The sequence below is a fragment of the Emydura macquarii genome, unplaced genomic scaffold, assembly GCF_026122565.2.
Source record: "Emydura macquarii macquarii isolate MOO-44397 ecotype Brisbane River unplaced genomic scaffold, CSIRO-AGI_Emac_v2 contig_67, whole genome shotgun sequence".
NCBI lineage: Eukaryota > Metazoa > Chordata > Testudines > Chelidae > Emydura > Emydura macquarii.
Genome location: NW_027130204.1, coordinates 9,673,879 through 9,701,796, shown reverse-complemented (window position 1 = coordinate 9,701,796; position 27,918 = coordinate 9,673,879). Strand labels below are relative to the sequence as shown.

Below are 27,918 nucleotides of genomic sequence, written 5' to 3'. Positions count from 1 at the left end.
TTTATCAAATGTGTAAAGGGGCACTGTATTCTTGGAGTGGCCTTCTTCCAGGTAATACATGAAGCTTTGTTCACCAGAGCATTACTCCTGCTGTCTTAATCAGATTCTGTTTGGGGTAATTACATTCTACCCAGTGTGTAGTTTCAGCTGGATACAACATTCTTCACTTCCTGTACTAGACTGTGTAGTGTCGCTGAATACCATCGAAAAGCCTGTGAATCCTTTGATAGATATTACAGTGCTTTAGTGCTGGACAAAATAATGCACTTCACTTTGTAAAGTGCTTTGGGAGCCTTCCAACTGGAAGATGGTTTTTCTTCTTCTTCTTCTTCTTATTATTATTATTATTATACCTACCTCTCATATAGCGCTTCTCAGTAGGTCTAAAAGGGCTTTACAAAGGGAGGTCAGGATCATTATCTCCATCGAATTAGACTATTTAGAATATTCCCCTACGTTCATAGAAATTCTGCATATAGTTAAGATTTTAAATGAAGTTCTGTTCATATAGTTACTTGCAGCTATGTCAGGCTGCATTCTTACAGTTGCAAACCAAAATAAATATGTTTTAGGTACTAAGCCATTACATAACAGCTGGGATTTCTGAACATTCTTGTGGCAGTCTTAATTGACTAAGCATACAGTAAATGGTGTCCCACTATAAAACTAAAGATATTACTATAAGGCAATATAGTGATACTTACTTACATAACATCATTCAAGTAGAACAAAGTGCTTCACATGAGATCTATGATAATGTGGTCTCAATAATTGAGCGGAATATCAGAAAGCTGAACTCATTACTTTTGATAGCGCTATCATCATACATATATAACTGCATATCACTTACTCACCTTCTTATTTCTCACTCTGATGAGCAGTTAAATGATTTCTTTTTTTTTTAGTTTAGCTCTGACCAGCTGTTGGAACAACAGTGATGTCACTTATTGGACTAATGGCATTATCAGTTTGCTCATCTCTGTAATCGGGGTGTCTTCAGTCAATTAAATAGTTGAGATGATAGCAAACGGCACCAAGAATAATATTTTAGCAGAGACAAATAAGTAATAAGCAGTCGGGTAATGATATACCAGTATAGTCATTACTCTGAAGTGACTTAGAAATGTAATGAGATGAAAGTGGTAAAGGGAGAGGAAGAAAACAAGGTACAAAGAAAGACACAGGATTCATGTACCCAAAGTAAGAAACATCAATAATTAGAATGTTAACGTTCATCTTATTTGAAGTGCAGTAACAACAGCCATCATGACTGCAGCTTTCCAAAGAGCACAGCACACAGAGGATGGCAATGTTCATCAACATTTTGCCATATATGCCTAAGTATTTGCCCAAAGCAAAACATTTAAAGAGATAATAGGACAGATTAGTGCTTATGTCTTCTTATGTACTCCAGCAGAAGTAATCAAAACCAATCAGCCTGGAAGTTTTGGGTGGGGCAAATCTCTCTTCAATGTTGCTGTGGTAAATAAAGATCTAAAACAGATTAAAATTATAATGCCATCTGATATGGCATGGTGCCGTGGAAACTAGTTTTAAAACTGATATTGCAGAGTGCCTGCTCTTTGATTTGTACTAACAAATAATGACGGAAGAGGAATAAACATGAAATGCTAAAATGGACTTTGTAGCCCAAGTTCTTATAGGATGGCAATATTGTATTCAGCCAATAATTATTAATGAAAGCTGATGTTAATTCACATTTTTCTACTTTTATCGCTGCAGAAAACTTCTGCAGCGTGAATAAAGGAGTATTAAATAGAACAGAAGTTTGATTTGATGTCTAACTTATTTCAAGGTTTTCAAACCACAGAGGAATCTGAAGGTTAAGAAAAAGTGGTTGGCTAGATAAGTATGTTGTTGTTTCAGACCCTATTGCTTTTCCTTTAAGACAATAGAACTCTTTACATACCTTAGACATGACATAACAATTCACCACATTGTCTGTAAACACCAGACTACTCATCCCTATCATTGCAACAGAAACAAACTAACAGAAACTGATATAATAACTCTCATCCAAGTATCTCACAATTGTTTTACAGATATTAAGTCTGCCTCAGATCTCTCCTTTGAAGGTATTATCTTCATTTTACGAATAGGTAAACTGCGGCATTGAGTGTTTAAGTGACTCACCCAAAGTCACAGAGCATGTTGATGGCCAAGCTGGGATCAGAACTTGAGAATTCCCGTTACAAGTTATTTATCCAGTTTACAGATCAAATTCCATCCTCTTCCCAGTTTCAAAACTTTGGTTTGATATTAAAGACAGCATAGTGCATAAGTGTAGACTTCAACTTCTATACTCATCCTTCTCTAGTTCAGGCTTGGTTTTACAAGCTACTAACAAAGCATCACATTTAAAGAACACCTGCTTCTTGCTAGCATCACTCTAGCTGAACCAGAGTCCTGACAGTGCCACCAAGTTTTCACTACTTATTGTGACTCAGTTTTTCAAGTTGTAACCAAGATCATGTAATCTTTTCTCCCAGGTAAACAACTTTGTTGTAGAATGGAGACATCTAGCCTCAGGCTGTTGAAAATAGGTCCCAGAAAACTGTGCTCTATTGCAAGAAGTCATCAACAAAGGTGGCATCTTTAAAACCTTGGTTGACAACATTCTATATTGATCCTACCACATCTGTCTGACTACAGAAACAATAAGGTGGAACGCAAGACTAGAAGCTCCTAAATTTTTCTCTGATGATTTGATAATTAAATACCAATCATCATTTAAATATGGGATACTTTTGAATAAGAAATATGTATGCCCGCTAAATTAAATGATAAAATAGCAATTCTATGTACGTATGTAAGATACGGTACATTAAGAGATCAGTGTACTCCACTTACTTGTTTGTGTATACATGTTTTCTAATTATTTAGCTGTAAACATCAGCAGGACCAATTCCCCTATTAGAGTTCTAACCCAATACACATTGCAGTAACCCTTCTGTTGCAACTCTCGTTATAGACCTTGAGTCCTGCCCAGTTGTTCAAGATACACCCAAGAGTAGCAATGATAAAGGACACTGAAAATACTAAAACCAAAAATGGTATATCAGTATAGCCAGGACATAGACTGATAGATTTTCATTCATTACAAAAGTGAGAGACTTCTGAGGACATCCAGCCCAGAGACCTTTCTCAGGGCATCTTCCCAAGGGCAAAATGAGAAAAAGTCATTTGGAGTGTGTGTGGCCAGTCATGTACCTATTTTGTTTTGGGTTTTAAAATTTTCAGCAATTCCAGGCAGAGTATGTTTTGTTTGAACTGGCTCCCACTTCAAACAGCTTGGGTGCTCTTCATATCTGTACAAGTGAAGCAGCATTAGTGTCAAAGGATTTGTTAAATAATGCAAACAAATTTGCAAGATCTGGAAATTGTTATGATTGATAGGTCAATGAGACATACAGCTATTGCATATCCCTTTATTAAATGGGATACTTATACAGTCCACGCTTTGATGAGTAACTTAGGCAGCTTCTAAAAAATTGTATTTGGGCAGCTATGGGTGGAGCCAAGACTTCAAATGGATGGGACCTTTTATTAATTTATTTCCATAGTAATTATGTATCTTGGAAGGGAAAGAAAACAAAACCAAACCAAACCAAGACAAAAATCCAACCCTTGAAAACTAATATTTATCAAGGAAACTGAAATGTCTTTTTCATCCCCACTAACACGTTAAAACTGCTACTTTAGCAAGAAAGAATAAACAGAAGACAAATAATGAAATGGTTGCCATTTAAAAAAACAGCACCTGCTTCTGAGGCACAAGAATGTCATCTTTATATATGGACAACCAGATTAAGTGGGAGTGATGAACCAGTCAACATTACAGTCAACAATTAGCTACAGTATCTCAGGTACCACTGTACAATGTCAGTGGCCAAGTACTGAATTACAAACGGTGTTTAGGTCACACTAAATTATTTTCATTGGGTATATGTAAAGATAATGTCTCCATCCTTCAGAAAAAGAAGCGCTATGGAGATACAACTTGAAGGATCTCAGGCTTTGTCTACACTTACCTCCACGATTCAGCGGCAGTCGACGGAAGTTACATAAAGCATGTAAAGAACTTGCGTAACTCCCGTAGACTGCTGTGCTTCTCTTCTGCGCACTGTCTTCACTACACTGAGCTGACAGGAACCACGTTCCCATCAATGCAGTGCTATGCCACTTGCAGGGGTAGATTAATAACGTCGACTTCTGGATCAACTGAGAGGGTCTTCACTGACCGCTCAGTCGATCCAGATAAGTCGATCTGACGGTGGCAACTTTGCCGCCATCAGTGTAGACATAGCCTCAGTAAACAGCCATGCATTTTGAAATAAAGCCTACAATTTCTTACAACTATTTTGTGGTGGTTAGTTACTACAGAGTCCTGCTTTCTTGCATGTGTTAAGGAAGAAGTAGCAGAGTGGGATAATGAAAAAATAAACATAGATGTGAATAAGAAAATATGCCTCACAAGCAGTATCCCTGTTCCTTGAATGTGTTTTTGACTCATAGACTTTAAGATCAGAAGGGACCATTATGATCATCTAGTCTTACCTCCTGCACAATGCAGGCCACAGAATCTTACCCGCCCACTCCTGTAATTGTCCCCTAACCTATGACTCAGTTATTGAAGTCCTCAATCATGGTTTAAAGACTTCAAGGTACAGAGAATCCACCAGCAAGTGACCCGTGCCCCATGCTCAAAGGAAGGCAAAAAAACCGCAGGGCCTTGCCAATCTGCTCTGGGGGAAAATTCCTTTCCACCCCCAAATATGGCGATCAGCTAACCCTGAGCATGTGGGCAAGACTCAGTAGCCAGACACCCGGGAAAGAATTATCTGTAGTAACTCAGAACCCACTCCATCTTACATCCCATCACAGGTCATTGGGCATATTTGCTGCTAGTAGTCAAAGATCAGTTAATTTTCCTACTGTTGTCATTCATCAGGTGAGATAGCTGAGTCACTAGAATATTAGTTAAAAAAATTGATGTGGCCCCTCTTTAAATGTTTGGAAAGGCATTGCAACATTGGTGACCCCTGTGCCTGGACATGAAGCCACTTTTAAAATACTAATGACTATGGCTGCCAATAGCAGAGCTTTTTCAATAAGGAAAGCCATATATGAAAAGCTAAAATAATCTCCTCTTTTCATCCTGTGCCATTATTCATCCTATTCCAAGGCTATCATCTATTCCAAAATGTTCGGGCTGGTGACATCTTCAATCTCTTTTAGTACAGACTCTCAAATAGGTATCCATATACAACATACCCAATCTGGCATACCAGTGTTTTGGCTCAGCATGGTATCATGAAATGGGATTCAATATCTATTGAGTAGATTTCCCTCACTATCATGCAAGAGTAACTACAATATCTACCACATATCACATCATTATTATTCCTGAAACGGGAGGGAGGGAGGCAAACTCTGGGATTTGGATTACATAACAGATGCATTTGCCCACAGTTTAAAACACACTAGACATTTTGTTCCTAAACGGGCCTGAATCGTGTTGACAGTGACACACCTGAGTAACTGATTAGCTTTTCAACAGGGTTTTTTCAAAATTCAAATTAAATTTGACCTTTCTTGAACTAGATAAAAAAGAGCTTTTCCTTTTCAAGCATTAAAAAGGCACAGGAGAAAATAGAGCATGCTGAGGAAAACATTGGTAAACCACCAATCACTTTTATTTCTGTAACGAACTAATTATGTTAAATTAAAGACTAAAATACAAGGCAGCCTGTCAGTTCCAGGTAACAGAAACAGAATGAAGAGGGCTGGAGGGCAGAGTAGTTACGCTAATGAATAAGAGAAAATACATTCCTATTTTATTAATTAAAGCAAAGACAGTATAGTATTTTATACACTATTATGCTCTGACACACATTTGCAGAGATAGATGGGTACAGATATATCTAGATACTGTGGACTTGATACTCATTGTGCATAGAGCTCACAATGGGGAGAGGGCAGGGAAAAATGGCTCCAATCCAGGGCCAATCACAGGGCTCACTATTCTATGCTGCTAGAATATTCCCCTGGATACTCTTTTGTCAACTGAGGATCCAGAATGCAGTGTGTTCCAGCCACACCTCCTCCCATGCCTGGTCATGCTCAGAAATGCTCCCATACATGGAGGCTGTTGGGGAGCAGCTGGTGTGGAGGGGATTTCATTATCACAGTGGCAACTTTCAGTACCTTCTGTATCACTGGAACATCTTAAAGGAGACTTGGGCTGAATATCTGAAACTGCATGAAATTATAAATATGTACAAACATGCACAGCGCTGTCCAACTTCCTTTTGTAAAGATAAATTCCCTGGTAAATGTCAATCATAGAATCATAGGGCTGGAAGGGACCTCGAGAGGTAATCTAGTCCAGTCTCCTGCACTCATGGCAGGACTAAGTAATGCCTAGACCATCCCTGACAGGTGTTTGTCTAACCTGCGCTCAAAAATCTGCAATGATGCAGATTCCACAACCTCCTATGGCAATTTATTCCAGTGATTAACCACCCTGACAGTTAGGAAGTTTTTCCTAATGTCCAACCTAAACCTCTCTTGCTGCAGTTTAAGCCCATTGCTTCTTGTACTATCCTCAAAGGTTAAGAAGAACAATTTTTCTCCTTCCTCCTTGTAACAACCTTTTATGTATTTGAAAGCTGTTATGTCCCCCCCCCCCCAGTCTTCTCTTCTTCAGACTAAACAAATCCAGTTATTTCAGTCTTCCCTCATAGGTCATGTTTTCTAGACCTTTAATAATTTTTGTTGCTCTTCTCTGGACTTTCTCCAATTTGTCCACATCTTTCCTGAAATGTGGCGCCCAGAAGTGGACACACTACTCCAGTTGAGGCCTAATCAGCATGGAATAGAGCGCAAGAATTACTTCTTGTGTCTTACTTACAACACTCCTGCTAATACATCCCAGAATCATGTTTCCTTTTTTTGCAACAACATTACACTGTTGACTCATATTTAGCTTGTGGTCCACTATGACCCCCAGATCCCTTTCCGCAGTACTCCTTCCTAGGCACTCATTGCCCATTTTGTATGCGTGCAACTGATTGTTCCTTCCTAAGTGAAGTACTTTGCATTTGTCCTTATTGACTTTCATCCTATTTAGCTCAGACCAATTCTCCAGTTTGCATAATTGTGTTTATTTACTAGCATCTCAAGTTCTTCCTGCTTATTCCCCATACTTCTCGCATTCATATACAGACATCTAAGATACTGATTTGATTTCCTCCCCCAGTTTTGTCCTGTCTCTCTCCTACCCCTGCTATAACAGCCCATGCTCCCAATGCTCTGCCTTTACTAATTTTGTGACTAAAGATATTCCCAAAAAAGGGACATATATATGTATAAATAAATGGGGAAAGTATATTTTATTTTCAGTTTCTTTTTAAATACATAGGAACAAAATAAATCGTAGCAATGGTATAGCCCCTTTATTATCTGGAGATGATAAAATTGTTAATAATAATGGAGACACAGAAGAAGTGTCCATAAATACTGTTTTATATTTGTATAAGAAGTTGGATTATTTAGTAATATCACATGAATTTGATAAAGTACTTCCAAGGCCATTAGTAACTAGGGAGGATGCTAAACAATGCCTAGTAGAGATAAATATTTACATTAGTCAGCCCTAATTTGAATCCAAGAGCTCTAAAAGAGTTGTCTGAGGGGAGATCTCAGCCACTGATGTTAACTTTTAATAAATCTTAGAAAACTGGATACATTTCAGAAGACTGGAAGAATGCTAATGTTGTGCCAATATTCAAAAAGGACAAGCAGGATGATACGGTTAACTGTAGGCCAGTTAGCCTGACACCAGTCACAGGCAAAATAATGGAAAAGCTGATATAGGAGTCAATTGATAAAGAATTAAAGGAAAGAAATATAATTCATTCCAGTCAACATGGTTTTATGGAAAATTGACTTTGTCAAACACACTTGATTTAATTCTGAGATAAGAGTACAAATTTCGCTGAAAACGGTAGCTGTGTAAACATAATAGACTTTTATAAGGAGTTTGACTTAATGTTGTATGGCATTCTGATTAAGAACATAGCACTATACAATATCAATAAAATACACATGAAATGGATTAAGAACTGGATAACTGGCAGATCTCAGAAAGTAGCTGTCAATGGAGACCTTCGAATGGGGATATTTCCAGTGAGTTTCCCAGGAATTGGTACTAAGCCAATGCTATTCAATATTTTCATCAATGATCTGGCAATAAATATAAAATCACTGCTGATAAAAGTTGTGGATAACACAAACATTGGACAGAGCAGCCATAAAGAGCAATCTGGATCATTTTGGTAACCTGGGCCCATTCAAAAATGTGTTTTAATAAAGCCAAATGCAAAGTTATTCATCTAGGAACAAGGAATGCAGCCCATAACTATAGTAGGAAGGCCTACATCCTGGAAAGCAGTAACTCTGAAAAGAATTTAGGAGTCATGGTGAATACAAATCAAAATAAGTGTCCAGTGTGATTGTGTGGCAAAAAGGGTTACTGTGATCCGTGGATTGGTAAAGAGGGGAGTAGAAGTAGGGAGGTGATTTCTCCTCCATATAACGCATTGATGAGACCAGTACTGGAATACTGAATACAGCTCTGGTGTCCACATTTTAAAAAGGGTATTGAAAAATTGGAGAGGGTGAAGAAAAGAGCCACAAAAATGATTCAAGGGCTGGAGAAAATGCTTTACAGTGAAAGATAAAGAACTCAATCTGCTTAGTTTATCTAAAAGATTGAGAGGTGACTTGATTAAAGTGTGTAAGTATCTTCACAGGGAGCAAATACTGGGTATAAAAGGACTCTTTAATCTAGCCAAATAAAGGCATATCGAGAACAGTGATTGGAAGATGAAGCCAAACAAATTCATATTAGAAATTAGGCACAAATTTGTAATCGTAAGGATGATGAATCAAGTAGAACAAACTACCAAGGGAAGTGGTAGATTCTCCATCTACTGATATCTTCAAATCAAGACTGGATGCCTTTCTGGAAGATATGTTTTTGCCAAACATGAGCTATGTTTTAGTCAAATACAAGTTATTGGGCTCAATACAGGGGTAAACGGATGAAATTCAATGGTCTGTGACATACAGGAGGTCAGACTAGATAATCTAATGGTCCTTTCTGGCCCTAAACTCTATGAATCCATGAAAAACATTTTGCTAAACCTTTCAAAAGAAAAAAGCCCCAAAGCCAAATTGACCTTTGGGCAGAGACTAAGCAAATATTAGTTGAGTAGTTGAAACTTCAAAAAAGTTATAAGTGACTGAAAATGGGGCTATAACGAAAACACTTCAGAAGCCTTCAATAAAGCTGTTATTTGCTCTAGTTATAATTATTTGCACGTGAACATGCATACATACATATTTGAGATGGGCAAAAGTGGAATATTTTATTCCATTCCCTCCCAACTTTTGAGGTTCAGATAAAATGGAACTATTATCCAAATCTCTGGTTTTCAGCTTGCAAAACAAAAGAATGACCTCTGTGAAATCTTTAATACGGAAAAATACAAAAAACATCATTAATTGAACTGGAAACAAATAAACTCCAGCACATGAATAAACACTTCAATGAGAAGTGTATAATATTTTATAAACATATATGCTGAAATACACACACATACACAGATAAATTGATAGAGATATCTAGAAAATGAGCCTGAAAAATATTGGGTAATGATGAAAACATCTATCCTTTATGAGTTCTCTTTGGTTTATCCAAGAAGGAAATCTAGATTTAAAAGAAAATACAGTAAAGTAGGCTAGGGCTAACCAGACATACATAAAAATCCCCAAGAAATAGTATTCCTATAGCTCTCTTCTTCAGAGCAGGGTTGATTACCAGATAATCACTGCCTATTCCATTTTCTCAAGTAAACAGCTTGACGGGCACAAAGTGACAGACATCAATACTAATCTTCCCAGCCTGCCTGTAACTGGACCCCGAGACAAGCCAACCTACACCTGCCTGTCCGCAGGATGTACTTCTGGTTCTTCCCCACAGAAACCACCAACAACACTTATTAGCTGCTTCCTTCCCTGATAAGTGGTTTGTGCTATTTTCTGATTCCCATTGTTATATTCATTTCAATGTGGTTCCTGAAGCCTGATACCTCCGTACTTTAGGGGTTCTGCATCTGTCACCAAACAATGATTTGACATGACATTGTGACAGAAAACAGGGAGAAGGGATGGAAATAAAAGAACAAGGGATCAAAACAACTGCATTTGGCTCTCTATGCGGGGTGTGCCTATCAACACCAATAACTGTTAACAGAGAACCAGGTGTCACATTCATAGAGGAGACAGATCACTCATGTCAGGGCTCCATTTGACTGGAAGGTATCAATCTTCTTCCCTTATCTAAAAGGACATATACAAATATAATGGGCTATTAGCTCTTGCTTTTGCATAACTATTCAAGTTTAAGGCGGGCCAGAGGGGAGAGGGGAAGGGAGGGCAGGTAATTTTTATATTTTTGGTGAGTGCCCTTTGCACTTCACTAATTCCATACTGACCCTTGTATATACTAGCTTCTTGGAATTTTCTTTCTCCTTCCGCCTTCTCTCAATAGCTTAAAGGCTGCCTTCTGAATCCATGCTAGTGACTACAACTATCTTGGGGATGACTTTACTGCCTTATGATTTCTTTAGAGAGTACTTAATTAAAGAAATAGCATCAACTTAAAAATCACACTTCTCTGATTTTTTTAATCTACAGTACTATTTTTACAAGCATCACCTAATAATATTGGGTCCGATCGTCACAGTCTTTCCTCTCACAAACTCATTTTAAAACCAACAGCCCCATTGTCTTTTTATATGAAATGGAGAAGCAGTGGTTAGGGCATTTGACTGGGGGGTCAGAAGAGTGGGCTTCTATAGCCAGCTTTGTCACTGACCTACAGATGAAGTGCTTCACTTGTCCTGTGCCTCTGTTTCCCGCCCCACATTGTCTGTTCCATCTATTTAGATAGTAAGTTCCTTGTGGTTGGGCCTATGTCACTGTGTCTTTGTATATTGCCTAGCACAACAGGGCCCTGATCTCAGACGGAACCTCTAGGCAGTACTGTAATAATGATAATACATTTCCACTTTAAACAAGCTTGACTTTGTCCCTTTAAATTCTATGCCACATAGCAAAACTGCCTTTTAGTGGAGAAGATGAGAGAACACATCACAGCAGAATTTGACCTCCTACCCTGTAATATACAGGGGTCTCTCTCTTTTTCCATTGTTTGTCCAGATAGCATCATTTTTATCAGTCAGTCTTGAAAAGATACAGTGTTTAATTTTACGTTATAAATTATCACCTTAATGTGTGTGGCTAAAAATGATATGATAAGCTTTTTCTCGTTCAAGGCTGTTATATCTCAGTCAATTACTTAACCATGAAGATTTAAAGACTCCTGAAGCCAGTTCTTCACAAGAGATGTTTTTCTATTAGGATTTTCCACTCTCTAAATGGACTATAGAACTTCTCTGCATGCTTGTCACCCAAAACCTTCAACTATATTTCACTACAGAGAGTTACGTAAACACTGGTTTGAGTTTTTTTTGTTTAGTTTTTTCTAAACTAAAAGCTCACTGTATAGATAAATCACCAGGAATTATTAACTAAATTATCAAATAAATAATTTGCTTTAAAATATATTGCGAACATTTCCAGTGTAATGTGTAACAAAATGAGAAAAATCTCAGAGAGAAAGAAATATATTGTGCTTCAAACATAATTTTTAAGCTGTTTAAATATGAAACAAAATCATGTCAAGCAACAAGTTTCCAGCTGTTATGATATCATGAGATAAATTTACAGTTACAAAACAGCTTGGGGAAGAAAAAAATTTGCTTTTACAAAGCATGGAAATATAAATGTTTCAAGTATTGCAACTGTCCAAACAAATTAGCACAAGCAAAAACAGTTGAGTTCAATATGGTATGAAGCTGATATAAAAACAGAACACTTATTACAACTGCTTAAGGAATTAGACAAAATGCGGTTTAAAGCTTAGTAGGATACATCTAATGTTAATTTAAACTGATGCAATAAAAATATACAGTGACCGTGGTGCCTATCATTTTTGTTGTACTCTATTAATTGAAATAATAATTTATTTCATTTCATTAATTAAGTGAGAATGAACCTAGGTAGCTCACTCAAAGCCTAGCATGCATTCATGTTTAAATTCTCAAGCAGGGCTAAAATGAAAAAGGAGTTTTTTTCCTCAGTGACTTTGAAAAGAATAGAGTGGTGATTAACAGCAATATTTTTTTTAATGAAACACAACCTTTCATCCCTGTCATCTTCTGACCATCCTCGCTTGTACGCAGCTCCCTGACAAGTAGAATAATAACGGTCATACATCACTGCCCTGAAAGTCCAATCATCTAAATCTTCACTCGCTGCAGCCTCTGAGACTCAATTACTTTATTGACATGCAATCTTCATAAGGAGAGAAATATTGTGCATGTAAGGTCACTTGGTTATGAAGACATATTATCATATTATCTGCATGAGGGTTGCAGGGCTAAGACCTGACAGAGCTAATTATAATGGTACATGATAGAGAGTTCAGTACACATTATTTGCTTGACTGAAACTAAAGGTGAGGTAAGACCATGACATCATGGTTTCACAAGAAAATAATGTGCCTTCCCTTTGAGACTATCACTTTAATGTCTAATGTTTTATATCCATTATATTCACACTCTATACGTAGGCAGGGAGGCAATGAGAGGTTCTTTAATCTACTGAGTTCACAATTGGAAATATTTGTACTCAGTGTCTTCAATTTAAGGCTTGTCCACAAAGATGTAATACCTTTCATCCACCCGAGCAAATCCACAGCTAAAGATGATCCAAGAAAAGCAGGCAAAACTAGGGCTGGCCAAATCGGTCTGCAGAAAGCAATTAGTGCTCTGTCCTTTCCTCAGCATTATCAAGGCAGATCAACCCAATCAACACATATACCCCTTTGCATGCCTCAGTATTTATGGTCCTTTATTGACATGCTGAGGAACATTGCAACAGTCCAAGCCTTTCATGTTACAGAACTAGCTCACCTTGCTTTACTCTGAAGCACAGTCCCTTCCCCTGTTATATTATGCCACTACACATCAGACTCACTCCTCCATTGTCTATGACACACATTTCCACTTCCTTCCTAGACTGAATGGCATGAATGCAGCTGCTAGCCATGTGCTGGTCAGTAGCCACTCCCTGCCTGTTTGCCTCCCTTCATAACTTTTTGACATTATTTATTTTTTAGCCCAAAAAATGCACCCACAGGGTCATTACACCCTAAGTCTGGACTTTCTGCACCTATTGGTTAATACAGCTTAAGCCTCAACCTAAAGTGTTGCCTAAAATTGAACTTTTTTTGAAGTTTGGAAATGTTTGCGTGATTTAAAAACAATGTATTATTCATTTTTGTTCACTTTTACCCATCCAGTTCCTGAATCAGAGCAGCAATGCCAAAAACTCTGACTTAGCCTATCTTTGTATTATTACCAGCTGCAACTGGAAGTAGTTTATACAAGAAATATATTTGGATGAATGTACGAGGCGAGAATTTCAATCCAGTTTTTAAACTCAAGATGTTTGGATATTTGAGACAAGTATGGATGGGTGGCTTTTCAAACCCAAATTGAACTGCACACGTCTTTTTATTATATGTTGATGGGTTCATTCCTGCTCTGAAATTTAACAACATACATCATATGACTGTGTATCTTATAAAATTTTCCCTCAGGCATTTGGCTTCAAAACCATACCTATTTTCTTGTGGTTGCAATGAATTCTGGTCAAGTCAGGTTATTCAAATGTCTACGTACCTGAGGAAAGGTGCAAATTAATTTAGCTAGTTAGTGATTGATAGACAGACAATAGACGGATATATGTGTAAGTGCATTACTTTTCATAATGTCATGCAAAATCCGTGCTCATAAGAGGGAAGCTGAACTTCACCCCTTTTGACAACTGACCCTGAATTATGCTGGCAAGTGCGCAAGTCAGTTATTTGAGGGTAGATTTGTGAATGGGCCTCTGAAAGAATGAATGCAAGAGAATAAATAAATATATTTCTTTTACTTGCATGAATTAAACAGTATCTGTTCTTAAGAGATACTTGAAAAATCCCAACAAGATATAAGACCTGTAGAATTCTCCCCTCTATTCAGGGATCTGAAAAGCAATTAAAATGTAGTCTTCATACACTGTAGTAGTACTTTTTGACAGGGTTCTGGCTTGTTGATTTTACTAGGTGCCAGTCAAGTACCAATTCAGAGGGCTGCACAAGCAGATCTTTTGAACTACTAACACAACACAGAGAGGATTACTCTTCGATGCTCATCTTTCTATTTACTCCCTCAGCAAGGGACAGAAGCAACAAAAGGAAAGCAAGAGAGTGGAAGTGGTAGTGTAAAGAATTTGGGTGACTAAGGCAAAAGTCATGTCATGGGCTTGCCATATTAGTGTACATGCAAACAAGTAAAAATTAGTGGTAGACTAAAAGAGTTACATTATTTCTCTCTATGGATTTTTTGTTTTGTTCTATTTTATGGATTTGGGTGTCTAAATGCCAGATTAACAGAAATTCATTATTTACAAAAAAGGTACAATCTAGTCAACCACCATGCCGGTTTTCCATCCAATCCACAATTATACCCCAACCCTGACTTGGTAGGGACAGCTCTAGGGTTAAAAATAACAGCTCCGTTTCTGTGGTTACTGAGTTCTGAAGTCATAACTGTTTTTGCAGACCAGTGACCAACTCTGTTGACTGTGCAATGTAGCCGTTTACTAAAAGATGTTACAATCTCAATGCTGACATGTGAAATACACATGGCTATACTGTATATATCATAGTCTAAACTTCAGGCCTACATTCCAGCTAGAAAAGCATATATAAACTACTGTATTTCAGCCGTCAATACCCCCCACTATCAGAGTTGGCAAACAACAGAACATGGGAAAAAACCCAACAAATACCACAATCCCACCCCTTGACAGCGACTTTAAATGTAACATCTGTACATATTGTGGAATCCAAACCGCAGGATTATTTTTGTTCTTCTGTACTTTATGTATTTTGTTTGGAAAAGTCTTTGGAAACCTGAACATTATATTAGAAATGCACATCCCGACGTATTACAGAGAATGTCATACCTCATAAAGAATATTATTATATAATGAACATTTATTCTAAAAAAGCTCCAATTCAAAAATGTTAAGTCAAGCAAGCCCATTTTTAACCAGCTAATACTTATAAGATTTGTTCTTTGCTGGAAATTTGTTCCTAAGAGATGTGCATATGACAGTGTTTTCTGTCAGCTGTCTTTAGAATACACGTGGCAACTATTACGACTTAGGAGGGAGTCCAGTTTCCTATCAAATTATTTAGCATTTTACTACTGTGACCCACCAATAGTTTTTCTTAGTTCAAATCCTTTCAACAGAGTTAAAAGGTGTCTCCCTATGAATGGCATTAAAACATTGGTAGGGATTTTATATGTCCGCTTTGTGCCCTTCTGCGTGTGGCTTCTTGATTCAGCCTCGTGTGAATACCACACAACCCTGACTGCTAGCAGTCATTTCAAGAAGGCCTTATCATGTGATGATGTGCTGGGTCTAACAGCACATTTCTCATGCCAAAACTGATGATCACTTAAGTAACCCCACTTTCCCTTTTGTCTGAGAAGAGACTTGCAATATATGATTAACTCACAGAATTCAAAGTTTAAATTTCATTTTTATCCTATAAAGTTTCATGCCTCCATATGGATGTGACCCTATAACTGTAAACTGAGAACCCCTGCAGGGCTGGCAGAAACAGTCACAAAACAGTCAGTGCACAATTTCAAGAGTATGAAGCAAAGTCTTGGAGCTCTGCCAGTAAAACATGCTGGACCTTCCTCTGCTGTGTTTGCCTGGGCTTCCTTCTCGCAAAACAGTAGAAGAAACATCCCTGCTGGTGACTGGTACTGGTGGTACACCTGGGTTGGATTCTGAGACCAATTCTGTAGCTCTCAGGGAGTGATCTAGAGGAGAAATATCTTGCATCACCTTTGTGACTAGCAGTCAGTTTAGCAGTGGTACTGATGGGTTCCAAACAGACTCCTGTCCATTCATCTTAACAGGAAGAATTGAATTAGAACACAAGGCCTTGAGCATCAATAAGTTAAACAGGGAAAATAGGAGGCTTCTAAGGTCTTCCATGAGCGTTATAGTAGATATCCCCCCCCCCAAGATAAAACAATCTTCACACAGAATATGATATACTTGTATGAGTTGATCCTTCCTCCCTCCCCCACCCACTAAATCTTTGAATTTTATTCCAATCTGATTTTCAACTTATACCATATATTGAACACTGACATGCAAACTAATAGAGCTGGCACCAGAATGTTGTGGGTGTGGGAGTGGGGCAGGCATATTTATAATTAATTTCTATTCTGGTATTAGGGACCTGGCTTGCTGGTCAGAACAAGAATCAGGTCTACTGGGCAGAGCAGGTATCCAGATCTGGGAAAGGAGCCGAGAATCAGATTCAAAGTTGACTGCCAATTGCCAGAGCCAGAGGTCGAGTCAAAATCAGAAGTCAGAGCAGGGGGTCAGAGCCAGTACTGGTAACCAACGGTCAGAAGTGAGCAGGAGCACAGTAGGAACTAGGAGCAAAGGCAGGAGCGAGGCAGAAGGCAGATGCACAGCAGGAATCAGGAACAGGGCTGGGGTGCAGAATGCAAGAAGTTGGCATAAGCAGAATCCAGCGTAGCAACATCAGGGAATCACTTAGTTGATCAGACAACTTCCTGGCTTAAAGAGCATGGTTGGACCAATCAGTGGAGCTGGGCGGTCATCCAATCAGGGCTCCTGTGGGTGGTACCTTGGCTGAGGCTATAGTCCTGCTAGTTCCTTGGCCCCCGCCAGGTTTCAGCAGACATCAGGTCAGGATGTGATGGCTGTCAAGGAACTCACATATTTCTTTATTCACTGAGAATATCATGAGGCTGCCCAGAACTATATTATGTGAGAGCTAATATAAATAGCGCTCTAGAACAAACTATTGCACCAATTCTATTTTCTAAAATCTCTAAACAGATTGAGATAGTGATGTGACAGCTGGTTACACTGCACTAAAATAGAGGCATCCTATACAGATCTTTCTGCCATGGGTAATGGGGGGGAGGGGGTGTAAGTTGTCCTAACCAAGACCCCAATCCTGCATCCTTTTCAGTCTGGGCCGGCCTTTGTGCCCATGTGAAGTCCCACTGACTACCACAGGGATGTGCCTGAAGGGAAGAAATAGGAGGATCAGTGTCCATATATTTAAATAATTACAACCATCCTGCTTTATTTAGAATAGATTTTGATTTAATCAAAATATTCCAAAACATGATGAGTTCCCAGACTGCTTTGCAATATTTGGGGTCCCAGGATGCTTGGGGTGGAGGGAGGGATGGAGTGGGCAAAATACTTTATATTCCTTTAAAAATATTCAAGTTTTTTTTGCCCAAATGCAATGCACCTAGTTATGCCATTCAGAAACTACAGTTTGACAGACATAATGCCATCCTTCTGTTTTAAAGGGCTTATTGTCTACCTATCTTTTTTCATGTGTCTACATCTTGCTAACTCCATCCACAGTGCTCAGGTACTGAAACAATCCCAGCTGAAGCTGGGCTGCATATGGCAGCTCCATGTTTTTTGAAATCGCCTGTGGATTGCTTTTTAAAACCAATAGATTAAATATATGCCTCTGTACTGGCATGGAGGTGGAATAGAAGTGCATGGAAAATGATTGCAGCTTCATAAAGGAAGATGTTGAGACCAACCCTCTTCCCCCCTTCCTTCCCCGAAAACATGTCAAAAGAATGACATGTTTGCAGATTTGTTGTTGAAAACATGTTTTGTTGAGGTTAGAATCCAGGAATAATAAGCAGACAGTGAAGTGATAGAGATCTGGGGAAAAGATTCTAGAATAGCAAAGGCAAAAACTGGCAGCTAGTCAGTTGATGAGAAACAAGTCAGGGAATGAGCCATTAAACCAGGATGTAAGGGGCAAAACCCCTCCTGTGACAGCTGTAAAAACCTGCGTATAAAATGAGTTGTTTATTTAAACTTTCCCATGTCCTGCTGGCCCCTTGGAACTGAGAGAAATCTCACATAGCACATAAGTTAGCATGAATGCAGGGACAACAAAGCCAACGAAAGTCAGCAACAGCACAGAGACTAAGACGCAGAATGTGAACAGGAGGGCTACACATGTAACTTCTTAACTGACTACACAAATACTTTATTGATGAAAATATAAAGGAAAAGGTCACCCCATTGGGCATCAAAGACATTTATCAAGGAAATGGAACAAGAACTAAGGGGAAACAAATGTTAATGTCATGCCCAAAACTATGAAATATTTTTATTACCAAAGTTATTTTGAATCTAACAAGGCCAGGCACATGGTATCAGCTCACTATATTTCAGAGCTATGGAATTTAAAGCACCTAATTCAAGCTACAGAATGCAAGGTGCACGTATGTAGGTGTCTCCCACCTAGCTGTAATGCATGTGGACAACGTGACATTGATGATATTACCCACAAAAGAGATGGGACTGGGACGGTCTCCAGAAAACTGGCACAGGCTAAAGAAATGAATGACAATGAGCAGCAGTAGCCAATGGGGGGGGGGGGGGAACCAAGAACCCCACACTGGGTGTGGTACCTAGTCTTGTAGGCAGAGAACCAAAACCAAGGGAATGAGATGGAAGAAAAAGATACATTTTAAAAGTGCAGATGACAAGTGTATATACCATACCACATCTTTAGATAAGTAGAAAAGATCTATGACCCTTTATAAGGATTTATAGAAAGAAAGAGGCTTGTTTTTAGTGTGTGAAATTTGGGTAACAAAGGCAGTTCACCGTGTTCTTCTGACAGCATGAACAACTTTTGGAAGTAAGGGGGAGAAGAAATGTCATTAAATGAGCAAGAATATGTTAGTAAAATGTACCATTGATACAGGTTAGCTGTAGTATGCATTAGCTTACACAGAATGTGGAAAACAAGTTGTAGTTTAACATGTAATAGAAAAAAATGAAAGATGTCCGGTTTGACCAAGCATGCAAAGCACAATATGCAAGAATACATAGCTCTGAAAAGAATGAGTATGTCGATAACACCTGGCATCTTATTAATATTAATTAATTTTTTTTTTTTTTAAGGAAAACTCCAGGAAAAAAATATATGTTCCACACCCACCCCTTTCATATATTGGTTTATCGGTAGCAGGCTATACAACATCTGATGTTAGAAAACTCAACAGCAGATGCATGGAGGACTGTCTCATGACACTGTGCAGAAAAAAATCTGTGGTCAGTGGATCACTAATGTTTCATGCATAACTTGCTGACTCTATGACTTAAGCTGGATGGTCACATGAGGCTAGCTCTTCCTCCTCGTTTCTAGCTGCCTAAATTGCACAAAAAACCAGCTAAGCCATACATGAATATTAGTATATTCCTCACTATTGATATATTTCCAAATACTACTTTTCCATGAAAGCAACTGCTATATTTGTCACAAGGATATTACATTACGGAATGGTAAATGGGATTGCAGTCTGTCCATGAAACTGTCTCTGTATTAAAATGTGGCCCACAACAAGTAAGGGTTGGGAACCAGTAATATAGGAATTTTATTCAAAGACCATGAAAGACCTTGCTGGAAAAAAACGAGCCATGGAAAGCCAGAATTACACATATATTTTCTACTTACCATCTACAATAGAGATTATCAGAAAATGGGCTTCTTTTCCCACATAAAATGTTGGTGAACATGAAAAACATGGTTTTGGTTGCAGTTTTCCATGACAAAGTTCAATTTTTCATCAAAAAATTTGAAAATTTTAATCTGAAAAATTAAATATTTGATTTGGTAATGGTGCCTCATGGGATTTTTAGCTCAGGTGCCTCATGCTCCCATTCTTCTTTACAGGCTGGGCTGCTTGGCTGGACTACATCTCCCATTTTGCACCATAGTCTCTCCACATGGTGAAGGAAGATGGTTGTAGCTTGGCAGATTTAGTCCAGGTGAGGAGGATAGCCCACCGGCAAGAATGGGGACATAAGGAAAGCAAATTACAGCTCACATGAGACACCACAGCAGAATATCCAAAATGAAATATTTTGATTTTTGGCTGAAATAGTTCAGTTTAGGAGTGCTGGGATTTTTGGTGAAAAATCAGTTTTTGTCTCTGGAAATCAGACACTTTAAAAAAAAAACCTGGTGTGATGCCAACTCCTGCCAGAGCCCTACGCCAGTTCACTCGTGGACTTAGTATACATCAAGTTGACGGTTCAATGTACAAGAGTGTATTTGGTGTTTAAACTTCATGAAAACTAGTGGGATGTTACTTGCATTGTTTTCCCTTATCTGTATCCGGTTGTAATGAAGTAGCAAATATTTATATCGTGTATGCCCCTGTAACTAAATAACCCATCAAAAGAAAAAGCAGCATTGTGGAATGCAAATGAAGAACTTTAACAGAAAAGGGCTAATTTCAAAGCAAGGGGTCATTGTGTGTGATGATCAGAGGTCAAAGACCCAAAATGCATTCCTCACTCTCCATCATCAAAGGAAAGCCTCTGTGGGTAGTGTCACTGTCAGCTTGTTTTCTGTTAGAAGATGCTGTAAGTATGGATTCAAGGAATGATGACATCTCTGGACTGATTGACTGCTTAAAGGAAAGTGTACCAGATGCAAAGCAGAGATCCCCAGAGACAAGCTAGGTGCCCTGAAAAGACTTTTGGGAAACTGGCAGCTTATTACATCACTGCCACCATTTGGAATTACAAACTGTGGCTCACCTGTGCATATATTTTACCTGCTCTCAATAACTTTTATTTCCTTTACTTGGCTAATAAACCTTGAGTTAGTTTACTATTGAATTGGCTGCCTCCTGCTCATTCCTCCTCCAATCAACCAACCATTACAGGACTAACAACTAAATTAAGGAACTGGACATAAGGCACCTACCTCAACAAATCATAACTAGTACAGTATAAATCCATGAATGTATTTGCTTCAGACACTGACTGATCCGATAACTTAAGTGAATAAATCTAACTGCACGATACGTTAATAATAACAATAAAATAAGTATGGCACCTTAGCCACTGCCAGTTTGTGCAGTTTGGGCTTGATTCTACTCCCCAGTGGGTTAATGGCAAAACTCCCATTGACTTCAATAGCAGCAGGTTTCAGCCCTTAAATACATTTGTCAGAGTTTCAAGTTTCAAGCTATGATGATTATTTCAAATAGTTTTACCAGTTCAAATTTCTGGAACCCTTCTGGAAATAACTCCTTGCCTCTGACCCATTTCCCAATTCACAGTTAGCTAGATACACTGTTAGAAAGAGGAGAAAAATTTTTGGGAAAAGGGTAAGGAAAAAAAAGCCACAAGAAATAAATAGCAAAGAGGAACATTGCTTTAGTGACCTGTATTCTATTAAGAATCTCTGCAGCAAGTACTGCCAACCTTTTAGGATCTGAAGTCTAACCATGCTTCTTGACATGGCTTCAGGGGCCATGTGCATATTTCATCAAATTGCTATACAAATCAGTAGGGAGCAGTAATAAAGTTCAAGTAAGGTTGTAGCAGAAAGAAGCTGTTATTAGAAATATATAATAAAGGATATAAAGAAGAATTTTAGGAACAAAACTGATAAGACTGTAGCTGCCAAAATCTGGAGGTATGGATTGTTCACAAGGGAGACTATGATAATATGGATAAGTCTATGCTTCAGGTACATTTTTTATCAATGTCTTAAACTGACCAAAACAGATCCAATGCCAAGTCTAAACACAAATAAAGACTAGAGCGACAAAATATGTATAATGATGAAAGAGGGTATGATGTTCACCCACTTACCAGATATTTCCTATATAAATTTAAACCCTTGAATGAAAAGCTACCACAAAAACTCACACATATGTTCATGTTAATGCACACACACACACACACGTACACTTAGTTCTATAACAGTTTGGAATAAGCGTACTATAAATCAGGCTTCTTAAATCTTTACCCTCTCCTCCACCTTCAGATAAAGATTATTTAAAAACATAAATAGAATTTCATTCCCTTTCAGCATGTCAAATATAGAGTTATGCATCTCCATCTTTTCTGAAATGGCACCAATATTTCCTTAACCCACAGAGTCAGCAGTTCTCCAATGCGATCCAAATTTTAAATAAATAACATATGCGAATGTAAACTAACTCTACCAGCTGAATTTTATTTATTTTTTTTGTTTTGTAATTTACTGGGTTTCATCATTAATCAGACGGATTTTTATAAGCAAGATAAAAGGAAAAATCTGAGGCTTTTTGGATGTTCTGATCACCTTCTTAAATTACCAATTTTGCAAAGGCAGAAAAATTTTTATGTGCTAAGGTTAACCACATAATTACAAATCATTTCATTTCTCCCCCTTGGTTAAAATCAAGACATTACTAGGTAAAGTAACAGTATTTTGGAATCAGCTGTTAGGTCTGACCTCTGCAATTCACTCATCTGAATCTTCTTGAAGTGACATTGCTTGTCAAAACTCATCAGCTAATCAAGTTCTTAAACTAAAGTGAATTGTCCTCTCAAATTAAAATGATACCTTACTGTGACCCTAACTGCATCTGAATGCAAGAGGACAAGGGCTCACTGGTATCTGGTAGTAAATTTCAGCTGGCCTGACCAGTTCAGTGTACCCCAATTCATTAATGCCATAAACTGTATATATGTGTCAAGTAACATATCACTGGAAAACTAACAACACACTGATCATTAATATTCTTGCATGTTGAATGTACAGTTAATGCACAAAGACTATATAAACAGGAAGGAAATGTGGAACTAAAATGTATTTACCAGGTAATTCTGGGGGGTGAGTAAACAGGTTTCTCCCAGACAAAGGACAAGCCGACACCTCCAGTCAGCTGTCATCAGAGTCAAGTGGCAGTCGCATGGAAAGTGGCCATTCAGCTGCATTGCAGAGGGCAGGAACAGATCAATTTGCATTTTAGCACACACTAGTGGGGGAGGAAACCAACATGGAACTTCCTTCATCACCAGAATCCACACAGCTTGAATGAACTTTATTTTTGGGGATAACCTTCAGAAGACTCCATTTCAAAGGTTCACTGGACTACAAAAGAAAGAAGCAAAGAACCCCAAGTTATCTTTCACCTATGACCACTAGAAAACAAAGCACTTTGGATTTTGTGAGAGATCCTACCCAGGGGGTGGTCAACCATCTTTCTGGAAGGTAGGGTGGTAAGAATCTTATTTGAACCAACACTGTAGCTTTGTTAAGCCTTAGACTCTGGAAAGTGTTTTTCACTTTTATTTCTTTATAACCATTTCTAGCCTTTATACTTGAACTCACTTAAATTCTATCTCCTTTTGTTAGTAAACTTATTTTACCTTTAATTTAAACCAATCTAGTGTTGTGTTTGAACTGAAGTGATTGTTAACGCCAGTGAAAGTGATAAACTATGCATTTTGTCTCTTTAAAAGAGCAAACAAACCTTATTATTCCCTCAGGTGGTCCAGGAAAGGGCTGGAAATTGCAGAGCACATGGGTTGGGAAAATTTGGGACTGGAGGACATTGGAGTCATCTTATTATCAGGTATGACCAAAAAGCTGGTGGATACGAGTGTGTGGCTGGAGTGTAACAAGCAGGCTGCTGGAGTCAGAGTTGTTGGTCCAGAGATGCTTATCACACAGACTCTCAACACATGCTTTATGCTTTAGGAATGTCCAGACAAGGGAACTACAGGAGCAGAGCAATTTAAGGCACCCAGGGTTACAGTACTGATACCTTCCCTCACTAGTGTTAGCCACCAGTTTTGGGAGAAACCTTTTTGCAGTCTACCCTGACCTTGGCATTTTCAGTGGGCTATTGTAGGCATGTACGGGTCACATCCCCAAAAAGGATCAGAGCCAGAGATTCCATGAAGTCCAGAGATCTTGCTAAGTCATGTGTGTGGTTAAGTCTCATTGACTTCAGTAGGGTTTAGATTTGTGCTTAAGTGCCATTACTTAATAGGGAAGCTTTCCTGAATCAGGGTCTTACAGATGTTGGTTTTATGATTTTTGGATAAGATATAGAAATGGTTAATTCATCAGGAGCAAATACAAATGTTTAAAAGGGCCAGCTTTCTAATTTTCATCCCAGTTAATGGATTTCTTCCCTTCTTTGCTTGATAACAGTAATTGTTTGGGAGGTTGCATGACATTTCTTATACATTCGTGTTTTGGTAGGGATTTGGTGGAAGTGTTAAATAGTCAGGAAAATACCAAGGAGAGGAGAAGTCCTCAAATAAAGAACCAACAGAGGCTGTCCAGAAACTGGAACGCTATTAGCCTAAGACTGAAGACATTTTTACATTTCTGAGCAGCAATTACAAACTGTGTTCAGCAGAAACAAGATTTCAGGAGCAAGAACAGCGTTTGACAGAGTGAAACTTACCAGTGTTTTATAGCAACAAAAATTACTCTCAACATTTTTTTGGAGGGGGAGGGTTACATAATCAACAATAGCAGAGGAGAAATTCCAGGGGAAATACTGATGATATGGCCAGTCCTGAAAGATCCCAAGTCTTTCACATCTGTATCTGCAGATAAACCTTAAGCCTCTTTGGTGAGAAAGGGTCACGTAAGCAGCTCTAAAGTCAAGTGTAAAGATGAACATAGGCCACTGACACAAAGACAGTGTAAAAAAGATGTGCCTCAGTTATACACACCAATCTGCTAAAGAAACATAGGGGTACGCTAAGCTCTAGACACAGCATGAGACACTAAATCCCAGTAGAAAGATGAAGCATCAGTAAATAAGTGTCAGAGAGACTGGATTATAAAATTAAACACACACACATACGTGTCTGCTAAATGTTTATTTCAGGAAACATTAGGCACTAATAAAAAAAAGCGCCCCCAGGCTTTTCTAGTACTGGAAACATCAAAGGGGTTTTTCACTAGTTATTTGGGGAGTTTATGCCTTTGGGTGCTACTGCTGTGATTTCAAAATAGAATTATCTGATGCTATGTGATTTCTTGAATCATTAGTTTTCCATCTCCACTACTTTATTTATTTTTATATATATATATACCAGTATTGCCAAAAAACACCATGCAAGAATAAGAAAAAGACCCTTGAGAATAAAGGGTTACTTGATGCCCTACTACAATATAAACAAATCTGTATCATTATCCCTTAAGTGATTATGTGTGGGAGCTTTGTAATTATACACATATAAAGCTCTCACTCCTTTGACACTTTCATATCAATACAATTACATTAAATATTGCAATCCACATTCCTGCATCCATAGTCTGCCATAGCATGTGGCAGATTGTATATTGTAGCGGGGATTGTATATTCATGTCTGGTTTCTATGTAATCCTCTGTTCTGTTTAAGTGACCAAGCATTCAAGGTGCTGAGTCACTCAATTTCTAATGACTTCAGTGGAAATTGGAACACTTCACAGAAGTAGGCCTTAAATTACTAAAATAATAATGATTTAGTTACTCCCCTTTTCTTATGAAACTACATTCACATATAGGTCAAAATTCTCTCCTCCAATGCAAGTAAGTATTGACTTCAATGGAAGATACTTGTAAATACCTCAGGGTAGAAATTGGTCATTAGAGCTAATACAGAAAGATTAAACTACTTCAATGGGTTTTAGACTAGGCCACTAGTGACCTCTCTAGAAAATACTTACACTGAACCTTGAACATACCCACAAAGGAAATGTAGTGAATGATTTTGTGGAGGGAGTTCCATAAGCAGAATCCCTGAATTGAGAAATCTTCACCTGGCTTTGATTCAGCCATAATCTCACAGCTGAGAACAAGGGTAACCCATCAGACTTCACCTGCACTGGAAGGACAGAACAGGAGAGAGTGTTGCTCGAGTACTTCAGTCTTATGTTGGTGGGTTTACATACCAACAGCAATGGATTGACCTGAGCATGTTGAATTACTGAGAATTATTGCTGGTTGCAGAGAGCATCAGTTACCTATGCTTTTGCTGCTCCATATCTAGATGTAAGTGGGAAATGGGGAGTTTGATTCTGGATACATTTCTATTGTCGCATGGTCTTGTATAGTACTGGATCTGTTAAGTGATTACATATGGGGAGTTTTGCAATTATATATCTGCTTTTAAATTTGTATGGAAATATTACTACTATTAATTTTGTGAGGCAGCTAGAATTCAAGGGCAGATGCTATAAAAATCAAAATAGAAGATCTCATGTCATCTGTAAAGACAGGTAAATGTTTTTTCTGTTGCAAAAAGATTATCCACTATGTTGAATCCATGCACTGTGATGGTGCGAATCCAAACTGTAGGAAGACAAAAATCCCTGCCAACCATTCAAAAGCTCATCTCCACCATCAGCTGGGACTGCTGTTTTCCTCCCATTTCTCCCCCCGCTTTTCCAGTGTATGACCATGGTAGATGTACAGCGATCCAGCCAATGCTTTCTCTCTCACTGCCAAGAGTAACTAAAAGATAATGCTAAAAGATAATGCTAAACCCCAGTAAAATAAGCATGTTCCTGACTCAAAACTACAGGGAAATAGATCAAAGAAAATATATTTTTTTTAAAATCACCAGTACCATCTTCATCCATTCACGTTAAGCCACCATTACCTAGCATATCCTGAACCTCTAGAGGGGTTCACATAATGAAAAAATTCCCACTCTCTGTATCTTCTTGATTATGCAATGATCAGAAGCTGAAAAGCCAAAATACCACAGGAAAAACTATTCTCATGATATTTCAAATGTGACAGAAAACAGGAAGTTCAAGAAATTTCATGAGAAAAATATCATATTTCCAAACAGATTTACCATCCAAAGATGGTCAGATAAGCATCCAAACATTAGGATGCCTATCTGTAACAAACTTCCAAACATTTGAATGTTCTTCTGTCCCCTAGCAAGAAACCAGCCAAAAGCGTAGCCTCTCTCATTGGACATTGCAGTGTGTTACACTTACCAATTTATATCGTAATCAATGCTGACTTAAAATCCGAATATAATTTGAATGAAAACATTTCCAGGCTCACAAAGCTCTGTTCCCAATAAGTCTGGTCTATGTATAATCAAAAGCATTTTTTTCTGGCCCAATCAGCACAGAGATAGCGAAATAAAGGCCTTTGGTATGAGCAAAAAATTCCAAGCTTGAATCTTGCAATTGCCCCTTTGAGGGTCATATATTATGCACATTTTTCAGTGGTGTGTCTGAAATGAATACTGCCTCTATGCAAAGCAACTGGAGGTCACATTATAATTATAATGCAATCAGTGGAATTGGTTATGACTTGGTTTTCTTTTTGCAATGACAATCTATGCCACATCTGCCATTACATTAATATTTTCTGCATTACTAAAAGGAAAAAAAAGCATTTCCACTGAGCAGCTGATATAGTTGTCTTTAACTAAAAGATCACATGAGCTAATCAAGACCCAAACAGTTCACCTTTAAAATACCCAAACCATCTGGCTGACTGTCCCACGATAAATCTCAATGATAAATGTCTTCGTTTTGATGTTACAAAGGAACCTCAGACCTGCTCAGTTTTGGCACAGCTGAAAACACACTGGCAACAGTAGAATAGAACTCAGATGTCCAAAAATATAGAAGTAAATCATTTTGACCTGCAGGGCATAATATATTAAGAGGAAACCTGATTGTAATAAAAAAAAGGTTTGGACTCATCATAATTTCTCTCTGGAGAGGAGGCATTTTAAAAAAATGTTTCTTTATTACATTTTACCAGATAC

The 27,918-nt window shown here is 38.2% G+C and overlaps 1 protein-coding gene across 3 annotated transcripts in view; it reads right to left on the bottom strand.

Moving 5' to 3' along the window:
* LRMDA (leucine rich melanocyte differentiation associated) overlaps window positions 1–27,918 on the bottom strand; it is an 877,229-nt gene that overhangs the window by 66,880 nt on the left and 782,431 nt on the right. The window contains exon 7 of one of the 3 annotated variants that reach the window (XM_067539495.1): window positions 23,156–23,263. The exons of the other annotated variants lie outside the window; for them this stretch is intronic. Within the exon in view, the coding sequence (XP_067395596.1) occupies window positions 23,256–23,263 (8 nt within the window). The 3' untranslated portion in view covers window positions 23,156–23,255. Of the gene's footprint in view, window positions 1–23,155; window positions 23,264–27,918 lie in introns of those variants that run through there. 3 annotated transcript variants of the gene reach the window in all.